Genomic DNA, 18,437 nt, shown 5'->3' with positions numbered 1-18,437 from the left:
AATAATAATAATAATTTAAGACCAATTGGAAGGAGAGCAGTTTGGCTTCAGGAAGGGAAAAGGTACGAGAGATGCAATTGGACTGCTATGAACAATCGCCAAAAAGTACCAAGAGAAGAATAAAGAAGTGTATATAGTATTTATGGATTTAGAAAAGTCGTTTGACAGAGTGGATTGGAATAAACTGATGGGGATCCTAAGGAAAATTGGCGTGGATTGAAAAGAGAGAAGGCTGTTCAGTAACCTTTATATGAAACGAGTCAAAGTCAGGATAGGAGAAGAAATAACAGAAGGAAGTGAAATAGGGAGAGGAGTATGAGAAGGATGCCCTTTGTCACCTACCCTGTTCAACATCTACTTGGAGGATTTAGTGAATAACTATTTTCAGAACATGGGAGGAGTGATAGTAGCAGGAAGAAGAATAAAGTGTGTAAGATTTATTGATGATGGTGTTGTTAGCAGAAGAGGAGATGATATTAAGAGATATGCTACTGGACCTAAATGATAGCATGAATAGTATGGAATGAAGATAAATGCCAACAAGACGAAGACCATAGTCACAGGAAGAAAAGTAAAGCGGGTAAAACTTGCAAATTCTAAATGAGGCAGTAGAGCAAGTGGACAGCTTCAAATACTTGGAATGTACTATAAGCAGTAACATAAGTGCTGCCAAGAAGTAAAAAGGAGAATAGCAATGGCAAAGAAAGCTTTCCTATTTTTTGACACCTGACTTGATTTCAATGCTGTCATTATCTGCTCATGGTGTGAGATTCAACTCTGCTTGCAACATTGCATTTTCAAATTACATTACCATAACATAGAATGAGAATTATGTATGTAACATTTGCAACTTTATGATGTAGTACATAATCTCTCTCAACATTTACATGCCTCTTATCTCACAAGTAAATTGTGTTAACACTTCAAGGTTGCAAACCTTACATGTACATGCTCTACATTTATACGCCATGTTACAAGGGTTAAGGGCGATTGTGAAATGCCGCATTTCACAACAGTTACTTTGGTTTCATGCTTCTCCAACCCAGAAAGTTACATGAAAATTTTTGTCAGGAGGTCAAAAGCCTCTCCTTGTTAGTAAACATTGGTGCAAGGAAACATGATTACAATGACTAGCAACAGATTCCTGCAGTTGACATTGAAACTGAAGCTCCACACCAATTTCAAACATTCAGAATGCTAACAAGTGCAGATGCTGCAGTTAAGGAAGTTCATAGCAGTGGGCAGTGATTTTTGCACCACTCTGTATAGAAAAAAAACCGGAAAATTAATTAGAGTAGCTTTCAATAAAAATTGTGTAAAATATATTGCATACGAATTACTTACATAATCCTTAGCATAAATTTACAAGCAATTCATGAAAATTACACGAAAACACAAATTCTATCAATGGAAAACTGAATATCAGATATATTTTAGCATGAAAAATAATGAAATTCTACCTTAATGATGTGATATTTCGCACATAATTCTGTTCCTGTTTAGTACATTCTACAAGCCCATTCACCATTCCATGTGCCATGTGTACAGCTAACTAATACTGTGAAGTATTAATTTGTCTTTGAAAGGCTTACATTGGCATCATCAAGGAATGTATGCACAGTTGCATCACAAACACCACGTAAGTCACAAGCAATAGCTTGGTGTTGGTTATGTTACAAGCATTAGTCACATAATTTTACTTCATGTCACAGTTCAGTGTCATTTGGTATTTAAGCAGTTGTAATGATCAAACCTCAGGACCAGACTGGCGTGCATTAAAAAGAATTTGAAATTTATATACTGGTTGTGTAAATGCAGGGATGGGGAAAGGAACGCAATACACAGGAACATAGGAAAACTGAAGGAAATGAATCACAGAGATTACACACACACTTCATATTATGCAGAATGGAAACATTCAATTCTCTTGCCATGAATATATAAATGACATTATTTACTATCCACTCAAAAGGCACCCTTAATAATACGAAAAAAAGAAAAAGATATTTGACTTACTTTATAAACTGTACAGTTGAAGGTACACTGTATGTCATCAATTTTGTGCAATCAATTTCACTATATATATATATATATATATATATATATTGCAATAATTTCTATGAGTGATTGTTTTTACGAAAACAGATTTCTGAAACTGATACAAATGTTAAAAAATATTAATGCTTCATGAGATTCTATGAATATTCCTTTCATTTCAAATGCAGCAATATTACCATTATGACTTTTCTGAGACAAACTGTTTCTCTGAAAATTTACCCACCCACACATAAAGTTACTTTTAATCCTTTAACTTCTCCTACCTCTGTAGTCATCTGGCCAGAAGAAGTAAAAACTTGGACCAATATCAGTGAAAGTAGAAATTATTCTGTATATAATTAATCTTTCTTAGTAAACTTTCTTTCTTTTGCCTGCAGTGTTAGTTATGAAATTTCGAGCACTATATGGGACATGTGCTCACTCAGCATCGAGATGAATTTGAGGAGCTATAGTGAGTAACAAAATTGCTTTTGTAAACCACTATAATGGCTGAAGGGATCATCGAACTGACATGTTATCTTCATACTGGATGGATGATCTTTCACCTGAGCATGAGGATATGAGGCTAGTTGGCCTTGGCTCTTCGTGAATTATCACTCCATGGATTATTATTATTATTATTATTATTATTATTATTATTATATAATTATTTCATGTGCATCATTCCTAGTTGGACTTGTAGATAATGAATATGAAGAAAATACATCTCATATAATTTTAGGAGAAATTGTCATATGCACACAACACACCCAAAACGATATTTTTGACAAAAAACTATTTTCGTGAAAGACTGAAATACTTTTTTTTTTTGCATAATCATAAAGCTTTCTTTTTTTCTTTTTTTAGTTGGTTATTTTACGACATTTTATCAAACTGCTATGGTTATCTAGCATCTGACTGAGATGAAGATAATGCCAGCAAAATGAGTCCACGGTCTAGTGCCAAAAGTTACCCAACATTTGCTCTTAATGGGTTGAGAGAAAAACCTCAACCAGAATTTGAACCATAGTGGTGGAAGCTTTCTCTTCATACTTCGTACAGTGGAAAAGTAGAAGGTGCAGTTAATAGAAAAATGTAAATGAGGAAATGTGAAATGGGGTTCGAATGTACTGTATTTACTTTAATTTTAAATGTGTACTTTTCTTAAAGTGGCATGAGTATTAGTTTTACACAGATACCTTGTCCAGTGGAATCTCATCACCATCTCCAAAGTCAATGAACTTGATGGACACTCCTGTTGTTCTTGTGCAGTCAAGGATTTTACCTCTGTACCAGACGGCAGAATCAGGTGTTGTTATGCATAAGCTGTCAACTGCCAAACTATCAGACCCAATTGGCTGCATGTTCTGCAAATTGACATTTTTTTAATGACATAGTACAGACCCAGAAACAAAAAACTGAGCATGTGCAGTATGTTACAACTGGAACTTGAAAATTTTTATTTCTGGGTCTGTACATTAAATTTAATGATACTGTTAATCATATGTAAGGTGCGATTTGTAGGGGGAGATGGAGAACTTTCCCCATTCACTGTCAAAAACATCCTCACCTTTGCTCATATACTATTTATTCCAGACAGGAATGATAATTTTCTCCCCATTGGATTTTCTTAGGGATGTAAATTTTCAGATAAGATTACAATTACTACATCTTATTCAAAACTTTACATTTTTGTAAGACTCTATGTAGTCTTTATACACATACCTGTTCGTTGCATTTTTGCAATATAGAGAATACAATACTACAGTATTGATGGGTATTTCTCCATTTTATACGATTTTTCTCTCATTAAAATTCATATACAGTGAAATCCCTCGTAATCAGCATTCGATTTACCCGCAATACAAAAAAAAAATAAAATAAAAAAAAACTTTTGGTTGGGGGTGGAAAAAAATCTTTTAATCTGCCACATTGCCACAGTCTGGTCATCAGTTGTCACATTACAAAGATCACACGAACTTTCATGTTTACAGAATATTCGAACTTAAATTAGTATATAATCAAGTGATTAAGAAATGAGTTTCACTTAGCTGCAGTTTGAACAGGTGGCATTATAAAATACGAACAGGTAATTTTTTAAAATTCTTATTCGATTATCTGGCAAAATCTCGAATCTGGAATTTGTCTGGTCCCTGTGGTGCCAGTTAAGAGGGATTCTTCTGTATGCAATTTTCAGCAGCAGTTAGTATAGCAAGGCATTTCAAGAGATGTCAATTATTACAGTGTGTTCGTATTGTTTTTATGGAGAATAATAATGAAGTCTATTTTTTTTGTTCACTTGTAGCTTGAAAAAGATGTGTATTCTCTTTATGACAAGATTTAGCTGGTGGTAGATGATAATTTAGTCATCTTGAAGCCTCCTTAGCTATTATATTATGTAATTTAAGTTCGACATTCCGAGCAATGTTTTTTTCCAAAATATCTGATTATACTATTTGCTTTATTAGGCCTATATTATATTTAAAGCTCTAAATCAACTACATGAATGGAATACATCAAATTTGATGACACTCAATTTAAGCAAAAGTAACTACCAAATATTTTCACTCAGTAAAAAAGAAAGAGAATTCAATATCCAATACAATGGCCAACATCTTCCTAGGACTTATGAATCCAAATATCTTGGAGTTATTTTCGATAGTAAGTTAACATGGAGCAACCATTTGAAATACATTTCTGAAAAAGCTCGTAAAAGATTCTTCCTTCTAAAAAGACTAGCAGGAAAGAAATGGGGATGCTCTAGGAATACTTTGAACACTACATACAAAATGTTTATACAGCCAGTGCTGACATACTGTGAAGAAATTTTAATTACTTCACCTTTCATAAACGACATAGAATATGTTCAAAACCAAGCTCTCAGACTCATTACTGGTGGAATCAAAACAACGCCAATAGATTCTATGAGATTCCTCATTAATATTAACAGCATCAAAATGACAATAGAAGAAAAAGCACTGATTCAATATGAAAAACTTATCATATTACCAGGTAACAATTGGCATTCATATAGTCCTCTTTGTAGGTTGAAAACTCAAAAAAGGTTCATATCCATTGTTCAAGAATTAAAACAGAAAATCAATATCCCGAATTTAAAAGAAAACTTACAAATTAAACCAAACCCTTTAACTCTATTAAATATAGAATATAATCTAAATTTAGCAGTAGAATTACTGAAATCAGAAGTAAACACTGAAATACTGAAACAATTGTCTTTAGAGACAATTAATATTAGGTACCCTCCACAAAACTGGCTTCATTTATACACCGACGGATCCTTGATCTCCAGAGAACAAGGTGCCGGTGCAGGTGTTACGTGCTGTCTCTTCTCACTTTATAGATCTCTTGGATATGGAACAACAAATTTTGATGGTGAAATCATTGCAATAAATGAATGTCTCAGGAATCTTCTATGCCACATCAATAAATTTAGGAATGCAGTTATATTGTCAGACTCCAAAGCAGCTATTCTATCAATCGTCTCTAAACACACACCTTCATCTCAAACAGCAGAAATAACTAAAATGCTCTCTCAATTATTATCACTCAATAAAAGAATTGTATTCCAATGGATACCATCCCATTGTGGAATCCTGGGAAACGAGAATGCGGATGCTTTAGCACAGAAGGGCAGCACTGCTACTTACAGACCTGTTACTAAATCTACGTATTACTCTGTGAAGAGATTTATTAAATCTACATACTTAGACTTCAACAAACAAAATTTGATAACTCAATCCCAAGGGAAAAAATGGAACTCTCTGCATCATAATCCACAGTTAATTCCCGATTTACCACGAAAATCGTCTGTAGCTGCATTTAGATTGGCAACAGGCCATGATTGTTTGGCCAAACACCTGCATAGAATTGGAATATATCAGTTCCCTAACTGCCCATTGTGCAACTCAAACCAAGAAATGGATTCGGAACACCTCAAAATCTGTGCTTCAGTGGCTAGTCATGATAATATCTTTGAAAAATATTGGAGTGCAAGAGGTCAAATGACTTTATTGTCAAACGCCTGGCATTAGAAAACAACAACATATTTATTTACTTTACCTATTATGTCATTATTCTTAAAATAAATATTGATATGGTATTACCCATATACTTAAACTGTTTACTTATTTTGGAACAATACTCTGGATCTAACAGTTCTCTTACTTTGACTAGGCTTCACTACATCAATTCAATTCAATTTATTAAGCCATTAAATATACAGTGATAGGCTTCGTCACAAATACAGCAGGGGGAAAAAAACATACATTTGAAAATACACATATAATTGAAAACAGTAAAGTTTAATTAGAATGAAACACAAAATATTTTGAAACTCTAAAAATTGATAAAAACACTTCACTCTTAATGTATTATTTGTAACTAAATGTAAATAACTTTATTTATTAAAAACAATTTCGTCCAATTTATGTTAAGAAACTTGTCTATAGAGTAGAAAGGATTAATTAAAAGCCAATTACAAAATCTAGTTCTGAAACTACTGTTTGGTAACTTATAATATTGACTGGGAAGCTTATTATATAATTTCATCCCCATGACAGAAAAATTTGTACTAGTTTTATGTAATCTACAGTATGGAATATTAATTTGTTCACTATTTCTAATTTCGTGATCATGTATATTGGCTATTAATGAGGAATTGTCTATATTTTGTCGAGTGTAAAGGACTAGGTCGTGTATATATATATATATATATATATATATATATATATAAATTTATGACAGTTAATATCTGTTAGACTTCAACAAACAAAATTTGATAACACAATCTCAATGGAAAAAATGGAACTCTCTGCATCATAATCCACAGTTAATTCCCGACTTACCACGAAAATCGTCTGTAGCAGCATTTAGACTGGCAACAGGCCAAGATTGTTTGGCCAAACACCTGCATAGAATTGGAATATATCAGTCCCCTAAGTGCCCACTGTGCAACTCAAACCAAGAAATGGATTCGGAACACCTCAAAATCTGTGCTTCAGTGGCTGACCATGATAATATCTTTGAAAAATATTGGAGTGCATGAGGTCAAATGACTTTATTGTCAAACGCCTGGCATTAGAAAACAACAAATCTGTGATTGTTTGAAAAGTGGTCGATAATGTTCAAGATAGTGTGACATAGAATTCTAATGACTTTCTTTTGCAAAAACAAGACACTCCCAATTTTGCTACCATTTCCCCAGAAAATTAAGGCATACCGAATTATCGACTGAAAGAACGAAAAGTAGGCACATCTTAAATAATTTTGCAAAACGCAAGTTACTAATTTCCTTAATAATTATATAACTCTTGATAACTTTGTGCATATATATTCAATATGTTTTTCCCATGTCAAACTGGAGTCTATAAAAAGTCCTAGAAATTTGGTACAGTTTAGTATGTTGTACTTTTTTATTACATGATTTAGGCTAAAAGTTATGTTGATAGTCTTTTCTTGATTAAGCAAAAAAACCATTAAATTCAAACCATAAAACCATCTGTGACAGAATATCGTTGGTTAGAGCATGTAATTCATTCAGAGCAGAGCTAAACATAAGAATGTAGTGTCATCAGCATACATAATTGTTATAGCTTTAATGAATTTAGGAAGGTCATTAACTATTAAGAATAGTAGTGGACCAATTATTGAGCCTTGTGGAACACCATAATGTATACTGGAGAGACTTGATCAATTTTCACCTATTGAGACTAATTGCCTTCTACCATGAAGATAGGTTCTAAAAATATTTAGTGTATTCCTTCGAATACCATAAAATTCTAATTTTGATAAAATTAAGTTGTGATCAACGCAATTGAAAGCTTTGGAGAGATCACAAAACACATCATTCATTGAAACCTAAGGAATCATGGAAAAGTGAGATCGAGAGTTGAACAAATTACATTTTCAAACCTACCAAACTAAAAAAGAAAGTCAGAAGACTCAGAAGTAAACAATACTTTTATAGTTCTAAATTCTGGCACACACTAAATGCAATACTTACAAAAATGTTATTAAACATTGCAGAAATGTAGCTTCTTGGAACAGATGAATAACACTTGTCAGATCAGAAAATAAATTAAGAAATTTTATACTCTTACAGGGGAAAGGAACTGATCACCCTACCCCATTATCTCCTGGCCTTGTTGCCTCATAAGTGAGGTTCAGATCTGTCTTCGGACAGTTGACTAAACAACAATATACTCTTATGGTCTAATCAGAATAACTACTGTCTTCAATGTTAAAAATGCATGCTGCAATTAACCATAATTGTGTGTTGACCAAAGCAAGTAAACAGTTAAAGTATATGGGTAACGTCATATCGATATTTAAAAATAATGACATAGTAGATAATATAAATATAATATAATATAATATAATATAATAAAGCAAATAGTATAATCAGGTATTTTGGAAAAGATGTGGTTCGAAATGTCGAACTTAAATTACATAATATACAGCTAAACCAATGCTGAAATTGGCTCAGAAACATGGTTCCTAAAGGAACAAGAAGAGAAATGACTTGAGATTTCTAAGGTCACTTATTGGTATTAATCTTAGAGATCATATCCCTAATGGAGTAATAAGACCAGGAGCTAAAACCAAATAAGTGTAAGAAATTACTATAAACAAGAATGAATGGACCATCTGCTACAGATGAGTGACCTCAAAAAACCTAAGTGGACATTACAAAATAGAGATGTTGACCAGAAAAGTGTGGGAAAACCTAAAAAGCACTAGACAGATGAAATCTGAGTCTGAGAACAGCTCCTGGAGACCTAATCCTTCTTATCAAGAACCATTACTGACCTAAGTGAAGAGAGCATTTTAGCATGCTGGAGATTTCTTTTGCAAGACTTTCAGATAAATTTGTTGCTAATGATGCTATTGATACTCACTTTGGTCATAATTTACAAGCATATTATGCTCAAATTTTTTAATAATGATTATTCATTCAATCGTATCTGGTAGCTGAAGCAATAAGGGCCATTACATAATAAGAAACACGGCAAAGATAACAAAGATCATAAGGTCAATGACAAGCACCAAGATAAGTATCATGAAAAGGACCACAAGACCAAGACAAGAACCATAGTGCTTATCATGGTTCATGTCATGGTCATTATAGTGATTCTTGTCATGATCCCTATTGTGATCCTTGTTGTCTTTGTCATGGTCCTTATTGCGATTTTTGTTGTCTGTTGTGGTCCTTATTGTCTTTGTCGTGATCCTTATCATGGTCCTTGTCTTTGTCATGATCCTTACCGTGTTAAATGAATGTCCTTATCATGGCTCATGTCATGATCCTTATTGGGGTCCTCGTATTTGTTGTCCTCATCATGGTTATCATGGTCCTTACTGTCTTTGTTATGGCCTTTATTGTGTTTGTCATCATGGTTGCTGTCATTGTCTTTGTTTTGTCCTTATCATGGGCCTTGTCATCACTGTGACCTTTATTGTGGTCCTTATAGTGATCCCTGTTATGGTGCTTGATGTGATTCATGTTGTGATCATTATCATGATCCTTGCTGCAATCATTATTTTTACCATGGTCCTTATCATAATCCTCGTTTCTTTTTCATGGTGCTTATCATGTTATTTTTTGTCAACATCCTTATGACCTTGGTGTTTGTCGTGATTCTTATCATGGTCCCTATTATGACCCTTATTGTGGTTGTTATCTCTGTCATAATCCTTGTCAACGTCCATGTCATGATCCTTACTGTGGTTCTTACTGTCCCTTTCTTGGTTCTTACAATTGTCATTGTTGTCTTTGTCATGGTCCTTGTCTTTTTCATAGTTCTTATCGTGGTTCTGGTTCTTGTCATGGTCCCTATCAATAGTCCTCATTATCTTTGTCATGGTTCTTGTCGTAGAGCTTTCCTGATCCTTATCATGGTCCTTATTATGATGCTTATCTTGATCCATTTCGTGGCCCTATTGTGACGCATGTTATCCTCATTGTGAGTCTTGTTGTGGCCCGTGTTGTCTTTGCTATGGTCCTGTATTTGTCATTTCAAAATTAATATTGTTGCCCCCCTTTGGCAAGTGACTTGTGTCACATGACCTTCCATATTTTCATAGAAGATAAAATATCATGGATGTAAACAAAGAACTGCACCAAAAAGACAATTAATAAAATTTTGTACCATTGTGTACTTTGGAATATGGTGAAAATACGAATGTATGGTTAGATGTCTTCCTGCTGGATATGTCGATATTGTGTAAACTGTGCTATAGGACTTAGACTTCCTACCAGCAAGAGTTGTCCCATTTTTTTTTGGGGGGGGGGGGGGACTGTACATGTCGAAGTATATAGTACTATTTATTCTCGCATTACTTTACACTAACATCAAGGGACATAAAAAACATTTCACTGAGTAACTTAAAAGAATTTACCTCAGGTTCTTCAACATGATGTGCAATAAGGGCCTGAATATTATTTGCCAGTAATGGATTAAGCTGAACAAAGAACTTGGCAATTCCTTCTACATATGTAACATGTACAACCAGTCTTTGCCCAGGCAGCAAGTCCAACTCTATAGGTTCTTCATCTGTAACATTATTCATACAATAATAAATCATTCAATTTATAAAAATACATAAGTACATTTCTCCTAATGATTAACATTCGCACAGTTTCAAGCATTCAATCATGTGTGTAAGTGTTCCATAATGCTGTGTCAAAAGACCATGCTTGCACTTCAGGGATTTCACAGTCTTCACCAATGATTGCTGAAGACTTGATAATAGCTATGAGTGAAGTTCAACTGCAGCTAGTGGTGGTTTTATTTTATGTAAAATGGCTTCAAAGAAAAGTATCAATGTGAATGCAATACATAGCTCTAGAAGTGTTATTTTCTTGGTAGTTAGATTAAATATTGTCAGAGATCTTGAGGCAGACGACATACCTTATGCAAACAAAATTATGCATGGATGGAAAATATAAATAATTATGCCTCATTGGTGTCACAAGGTTCAAACCTGTCTTCGGACAGTTGACTGACAACAATATGAACTTGGAAAAAATTAGTAATATCTGTAACAATTAAATTAAAGATAATTGTCACAACATTATAGTGAAGTGACCATGCTTCATTTAATTTAGGATGCTCCTTATTATTATTTTATTATTATTATTAATTATTGTTTTTATTAGTTGTTTATTATTGTCATTATTGAGTGTAATTAGTTACCACTGCCACCGGGTATATACCCATTTGCAGTGTGAATAAATACATACATACATACAAAATATAACATTTACTTTGAATGTGAACAATGAACTGAAGGGATGAATCCTTATTTTCTGTTCTGATTAACTTTTCTTCACATCCTGTGCATATGTAACATTTCAACATGAGCATCTTTATTTCGAATTACAGTAGAGCTATATCTGTCAATATAAGTGAAAGTTTTCAATCATGATTGCACGTTAGTTCTGTTTCTAGCAGTCACAGAAAGATAAGTCTTTTGTTTGGTTACAAGCTTTCTGTTTCTGTATATTATCATGGCAGATCTAGTGTTCTGTAAGCCCAATGTCCTTGTGACATAAATCTCGAGTGTGTGTTAAATGTTAATTTCAATGTCAAAGTTGATTAATAAATCTGAAGACTTGTAAGAAACGTAATGGATTTAATATTTTATTAAATCAATATAATATCGGGATATATTTCTTGCAATGCACATTGTAATTTTGTTAAAAATTATAACGTACAAGAAAGATGTAACATGGACTTAAATGATATGATCGTTATTGTGATACTGTGAAAGTTTTGTGAAACAAATTAATAATGATAATAATCAATGCTCCTAAGCTGGAAAGAGTGATCAGGAAGAGAAAAAGGAATTGGCTGAGTCACTGGCTGAGAAGAAATTGCTTACTGAAGGACGCACTGGAAGGAATGGTGAATGGGAAAAGAGTTTGGGGCAGAAGAACATATCAGATGTAGACGACATTAAGAAATATGGATTATATGCGGAGACTAAGAGAAAGGCAGAAAATAGGAAAGATTGAAGAAAGCTAGGTTTGCAGTGAAAGATCTGACCTTGGGCAGAACACTATGAATGAATGAATGAATCAATGCTCCTTTATATTGCCAATTCACCAGCTGGATCCTCGTTTCAGATTTTTTATGGCATAGATCATTGATATTTAATGTATATATCACTGTCCCGTTAGATCTCTACCTTCCCAATAGTCATCACCAATGACCGGAACTATGGCAGAATGCCTTTTTAAATGTGTTACATCTGTGTCTTCAATTTAAAAGTAAATCTGTACAAATTACATCTTTGGGATTGAAATAATGGAAGTTTTAATTTGTCCTTTTCTGCCTTTTTTTTTTTTTATATAAATGCCTTTTTTTTTTTCAAAATAAGTGTCTTTTATTGGCTTAATTTAATTACTTATTTACTGTTTAAATTAAAACTGACTGTACATTTAATTTATTTCTGTAATTATAACAATGACAATATTGAAACTTTCCAGTTGGTTCATATTACCTTTAAAAGTGACAAGTTTCGAATTGGGAAAATATAAAAGTAAAGGTTTAAATTACAGATTGAGTTTGCCTTCCAATAACTTCATACTTTTGACAACAATGAGTGCAGCAGTTAAAAATGTAAGGGCAAAGGTTGAAATTAACTAATGTTTTATATGTTAATGCAATTGAAGCTGACATATTTTTAACTGATGGCCAAATTCTTTCAAGCAAGCAGTGAACACTGAAAAAAAAAAATTTCGTATCTCAATACATTGCAACAGCCAAACACAAAAATGCACTTTCAAAGACTACTAAGAAACAGAAGATTTCTCTACTACCTATGGTAACTGCAACATCAAGTCAACAAACCAATTTGCATTCTTCTTAATATTATTCCATCTGTCTTTTTGTTTTTAATTACGGTACGACAACATACTGTATTTAGGAAGAATATCAAGAACTAAGAACTTTTAGAAGTTCTTAAAATTACTGTCTCTTACCCATTTGCCTATCATTGTTTCCTCATATCAAACAAAAACAAAGTAGACCATGATCATATGTAATCAATGAAATTTGTGATTTCGAAGCCATGGTCGTATGAGAAATATAACATGCAAGATACAAATACGAAATCCCGACGTTCGTAAATGCATTTAATTTTAAAGAAATGAGGCTTGGTGAAACAGTCAACTTTTAAATATTTCGCTAAAATTAAACAATCTGTTTGCTGATAAGTCATTTGTACTGATATAACGAAGCTTGGTGAAATCGGCCATTACTGATCGAATCCTCACATTTCTTTAATCACATCTAATACCTCTGACTAGATCAGATTCTTCCTCTAGTTCACTTATTATAATTCACACGTTTCTGTTTGCATTTCCTTGTTCCTTTACCTATCTTATATCTCGCTAATCTTTTTACAAGTTTCCTCTATTTTTTTTAATCACATCTAATACCTCTGACTAGATCAGATTCTTCCTCTAGTTCACTTATTATAATTCACACGTTTCTGTTTGCATTTACTTGTTCCTTTACCTATCTTATATCTCACTAATCTTTTTACAAGTTTCCTCTATTTTTTCAACTATGCTTAGCTCTCTATCGATATCTCCCACGTGGCCACTGGGCTTGGATCATTTCAGTTATCCTTCACTGTTATACTCTCATCTTCTTCTTTCTTCTCTTCATCGCACTCTCTTTTGCAACTTACACTCAGACTCGCACTCAAAAAAAAAACTTTCCTTTAACTCTCCACATTCACCTTAGATGATTCCCCTATTTTCCCAACCCTGAATTCCCTTCCTTCTCTTCCCTTCTTCTTTTCTCTATTATCCCCTTACTTGATTCATATCCACCAATAGCTCTCACTTCTTAATTAAACTCACTCATCTTTACACAGTTTAAACTTTTCTCTGCCCTAACACTTGCATACTTATTTGCAGCTGTATTCTTTATGCCACTCTTCTCCGAAATGCTGCTCTTTGTCTGCTAACTTCGTAAAATTCTTCTTTATGCTACGTTTCATATTTCCTGGTTTGATGTCTTCTTTCTATGTGTGTTGCTTTCTTGCTCCGACTCCTAATTAATCATTTTTCATTCCATGCTTCCTGTCACATTTGGATCCTAACAGCTGTTTCATCCCTTTACTTGGAATTAAACCCCATCATTGTTTTTCCAACTTTTCTCGACTTTCCATATTGTGATTTGCGAACATTTTATTCTCTTTAGTCTGGACCTTGCACATTCACTGGTCCACTACATATTCTTCATTTACTCCAATGTTTCCTTTTGAAGTCAATTGCTCTGTTTGCTTGAGTTCATTCTCCTCTTCTGCTTTCGAATCCCACTGCACATGTTTCTCTGCCTGCCTCTGATGTTTCTCTGATACATTATTTAATCCAAATTCTTGATGATTTACTTCTTCTGACAAAACTCCAGGTCATAATACCTACTGTTGACTTTCGTCTTCATATATCTTAGCAAAATGTCCCTTAATCCTAGCCATCTTGAATGGTAGTAGTAATTTGAGTTTGCTTCTTGTTTCATAGTTTACATATTTTTCAACCCTTATTTTGTTTTCCTTAATTTTCTTAAATTACTTAAGATTATTTCTCTCATTTTCATACTTACAAATCTGATTGGAATACAGGTCTGAATTTTCCTTTCCCTTTTCTATAAGTCTGTTAAATATGGTCTACTCTCACAATGATACCAAAAATTTTATCGCACATGTTGCATACAGTATTATATGTATCCATTTCATATTCATGACACCTTTCTTCAACTTCGAAAAATATTAAATTCCTTTTTCTTTACTTATTTCATAATATTTAATTTTCTTTTTTATTTGAACATTATCCCTTAGCAGATATTCAATCTTTGCACTGAATGTCTTCCACTTTAAACTTACAGCTTTCTGATGTTACATCCATTTGTTTCTTCGAGTTTACTGTTCTATTCTGAATCAGTAACTCTATAACCCAACCAGTAGTCTACTCATGTTACTTCCCAAGTCTGCATTTTGGGAACACTGTATGCTCTTTACTATCTGATCACGATGTTCTAACTTCTTACAGTAACCAAGTTGGTGTGGAATATCTCTCTCTCTCTCTTTTTTTTTGTGGTTTTCATTTCTTCCCTTTCATTGCCTTTATGAAAGTCATCTTCATGCTTGATGTGGTTGATGATGTACAGATCAAAGACGAGGACATACTGTATCTTGCTTCTGTGATACAAAAGATCTCTTCTTTTTTTTTCAAATGTAGTACATTTGTTGGCTCAAGCTAAGTCCTGCAGACTTAATAATTTCAGGTGACTCTCAAGTCAGAGGTTAAGTCATCATTAACAATGCTGTATGTTATTTCTTCTGCATTAATGATTTTTAGCTTACACCATATCAGGACAATCCTCTCTGAATTCAAAATGATACATTTGTGTCAAATTAGACACATTTTTCACTCCCAAATGTACTTTGTTCTCTAAGTTGGAACAAAAACTCTTTCTGTTCCAACTGCTATAGGAACAATGGAATTGGTAGATGGGCAGCTTTTTCTTGCCACATCCATACCATCATATTATTAAACATACATTCTTGCTAAATGCTCTTTTAAAGCACTTTCATTTCCCTCATTCAAACCACATCACAAGACATCTTCCTCGCTTCTGTCTCTTGTTGTTTAATGTTGAGATTACCTTAAAACTAGTCACTACTAGACCATCAGAGGTAGAGAGGCAATTCGACCTATGAGGTAGTGGTAAAGTAGAAGTTACAATATAAAATGGATAAAGTGCTACAAAGAGATGAAGTGACAGTGAATGAGAGAAATGAAGTTAGAAGTGGAGGATTACTAGACCATCAGATACCAAATTTCCAAATACTAAGCTGACATGTTAGTATGACTCTCTTAAGCTAAATGGTTGGCATCATAATGTCTACTTGGAACTTTCCATCATATTCCCAACAATATTACAGTAGATACAATTTTTTAATAGTCTTTAAGATGAAACAATTGTTTTTATTTATTTATTTTTTTTTTTTTTCATTTTAATTTTAGCACAACCTATACGAAGATGTCATTTCCATAAGACAAAACATAACTTATCAAAGTATAGTGCTAGCTAAACAGAATGTCATCTTTCCATACTTCAGAGCTGGGTTCAAATCTTGGTGATGCCAAGTGGAAATTTGATGGTCAAATATGCTGTTTAGAACAGGTTTTGTATAGTATTGTCATTTATCCTGCTAACTTTCTACAAATTATGTCAACAACCATCATCATCATCATCATCATCATCATCATCGTCATATTCACTCACGTCAATCAGCCTCAGGAGCAATGATTAAGGCAGCAATAATCTAAATTCTGGTGTGCATTAATCCTATCAACGTTTATTGATCAAAGTACTTCCTTTAGGTGGTGAAATGAGAGAGAGCAAAAGAAAAAGGTATTTCATGGCGTACACATAGCTCTAATTTTGGTCATGAGGAAATGTAAACCAACTCCTGAACATATTGTGAGAAAAAATATAAAAACTTCAAAACGTTGCTTCCCTGGCTGCTGTACAGTAAGCCAGCATCAACTCACAATGAATCAAGCCAAGTCATGCATGCACACAAGATCAATAGTCTACTTAAAGCTCTTTGCAACGAATCTATGAAGTTACACATGCACACAAGACTGACAAGATGTTTCAAGCAGATTACTGTATATATACTTCAATGATCAGTATAGACACTGAGTTATTTTATTACTTACCATTATATGCGCTTTCTGTAGTCACGACATGTTCATCAGTCTGAATGACTGCAAGTCCATCACCTGCAAGATCATCTGAAACACTTCTTCCTTGAGCTGATATCAAAGTCACATTGTATTTACCGTCTTTGCTGTCATGGAATGTACACTGAAATTTGTCAGCTTCAAAATACTTATCAAGAGCTGTTGGTCCTCTCGACCACGCTGTTTCTGCTGGCTTCACACCTCTTAAGGAACACAATATAGCTTGTTTTGGCAAGGTCATAAACCTTTTCTCCATATCCCACACATTAGTTCTTGATATTAAATCACAATTACCATAGTCAACAAACTGTACAACTAATGATGAAGAGTCTGGAATATCTTTCACTTCTGCACGATAAAGAACACCATCAGTCAAAAATTTTGCTATCACAGGTGAACCCACTTGGACGGATGAAATGACTGAAGCTTTATTACAATATGCAGACTGAATTGAGTTTATCATAGCAGTTAATGCAGACTTCGATCCCAGAGACTGACAATAGAACTCTTCAGGACTGATAAACCAGGTTATTGTAACATCATCACATGTTTCTGGCGTAATGTCTTGAATTACATATTTCTGATCTGGTTTAGCTAACTCACGGTTCTCATCACCAACTGAAGCTTGTGTATGGAATTTGTTCCCTGTAGAAGATATATCAGCCTCTATTTGTTCTAATGTCGCTCCTAGCTGCTCATTGATATTAATTCCAGCTTCAGTATCTATAAGCACAACATCATATATCCCATTTCTTTTGCTTTTAAAACATGCTTCCAATTTCTTGTCTTCTGTTACTGCAGTGAAATGTAGTATCTCTTCTTCGGACCAAGACACACCCTCCTTAGGTTTAGCTCCCAACAACTTGCAACGAATTCCTTGAACAGGAAGGCTCAAAAATTCAGAAGAAATTTCCTTTATCTCATCTAAAGGCACTACTTCTTTGTTTCCATAGTCACAAAACATAACTACAGCAGAGTTTCCATCCACGCTTTCTATAACAGCTCGGTACACAGTGCTATCTTCTGAGTAGCGAGCTACACAAGGTACCCCACTTTTACAACTTGTATTAGGTAGTGGATTTCCTCCACCGTCACCATATGTTGCAGCTATCCTTTCCATTATAGTGTCCAAATTTGGTATCTCGGATGTAACCTGAAATATTTAATGTCATAGTTGAAAATGGGGAAACTGTAAAGTTATATACATTAGGGAACTACAGAAGAAAAACAACTAAAAGCTATATGACGGTGCAACCTTGCAATGGGATCTGGGACTGCAGGTAAGAAACTAGATGAACTCCAAGCCAATTGGCCACTTGTCTCATTCACGTGTCACTATTTCACTATAGAAACCTAGGAAAATTTGGAAGGAAAAAAGCTGAAAGAGGGACGTAATCTATTAGGTATTACATTAAATAATACAGTAGAACTTGGTTATAACGACATTCAAGGAATCTGAAAAATTGTGTCGTTATAAACGAGTGACGTAATAACCGAGGATATAGTATTATGCTTAAAGAAAAATAGGCTATGGGAAGATATACAAAATTGTCCGCTAGAGTAATGTATGTTAGTGTTCTTACATATTTACTGTCATTTACTTTTTTAGATT

The 18,437-nt window shown here is 33.8% G+C and overlaps 1 protein-coding gene across 5 annotated transcripts in view; it reads right to left on the bottom strand.

Moving 5' to 3' along the window:
- Positions 1-18,437, bottom strand: part of tud (tudor domain containing protein) — an 80,195-nt gene that overhangs the window by 14,923 nt on the left and 46,835 nt on the right. For all 5 annotated transcript variants that reach the window (XM_069845540.1, XM_069845542.1, XM_069845541.1 and 2 more), the window contains 3 exons: positions 16,802-17,978; positions 10,456-10,610; positions 3,237-3,404 (listed from right to left, as the gene is read on the bottom strand). In XM_069845540.1, coding sequence (XP_069701641.1) covers positions 3,237-3,404; positions 10,456-10,610; positions 16,802-17,978 — 1,500 coding nt within the window. The remainder of the gene's footprint in view (positions 1-3,236; positions 3,405-10,455; positions 10,611-16,801; positions 17,979-18,437) is intronic.

This window comes from Periplaneta americana, chromosome 14 (assembly GCF_040183065.1).
Source record: "Periplaneta americana isolate PAMFEO1 chromosome 14, P.americana_PAMFEO1_priV1, whole genome shotgun sequence".
Taxonomy (NCBI): Eukaryota; Metazoa; Arthropoda; class Insecta; order Blattodea; family Blattidae; genus Periplaneta; species Periplaneta americana.
The sequence above is the reverse complement of the archived record's forward strand: the minus strand, read 5'-3'. Positions and strand labels throughout refer to the sequence as shown.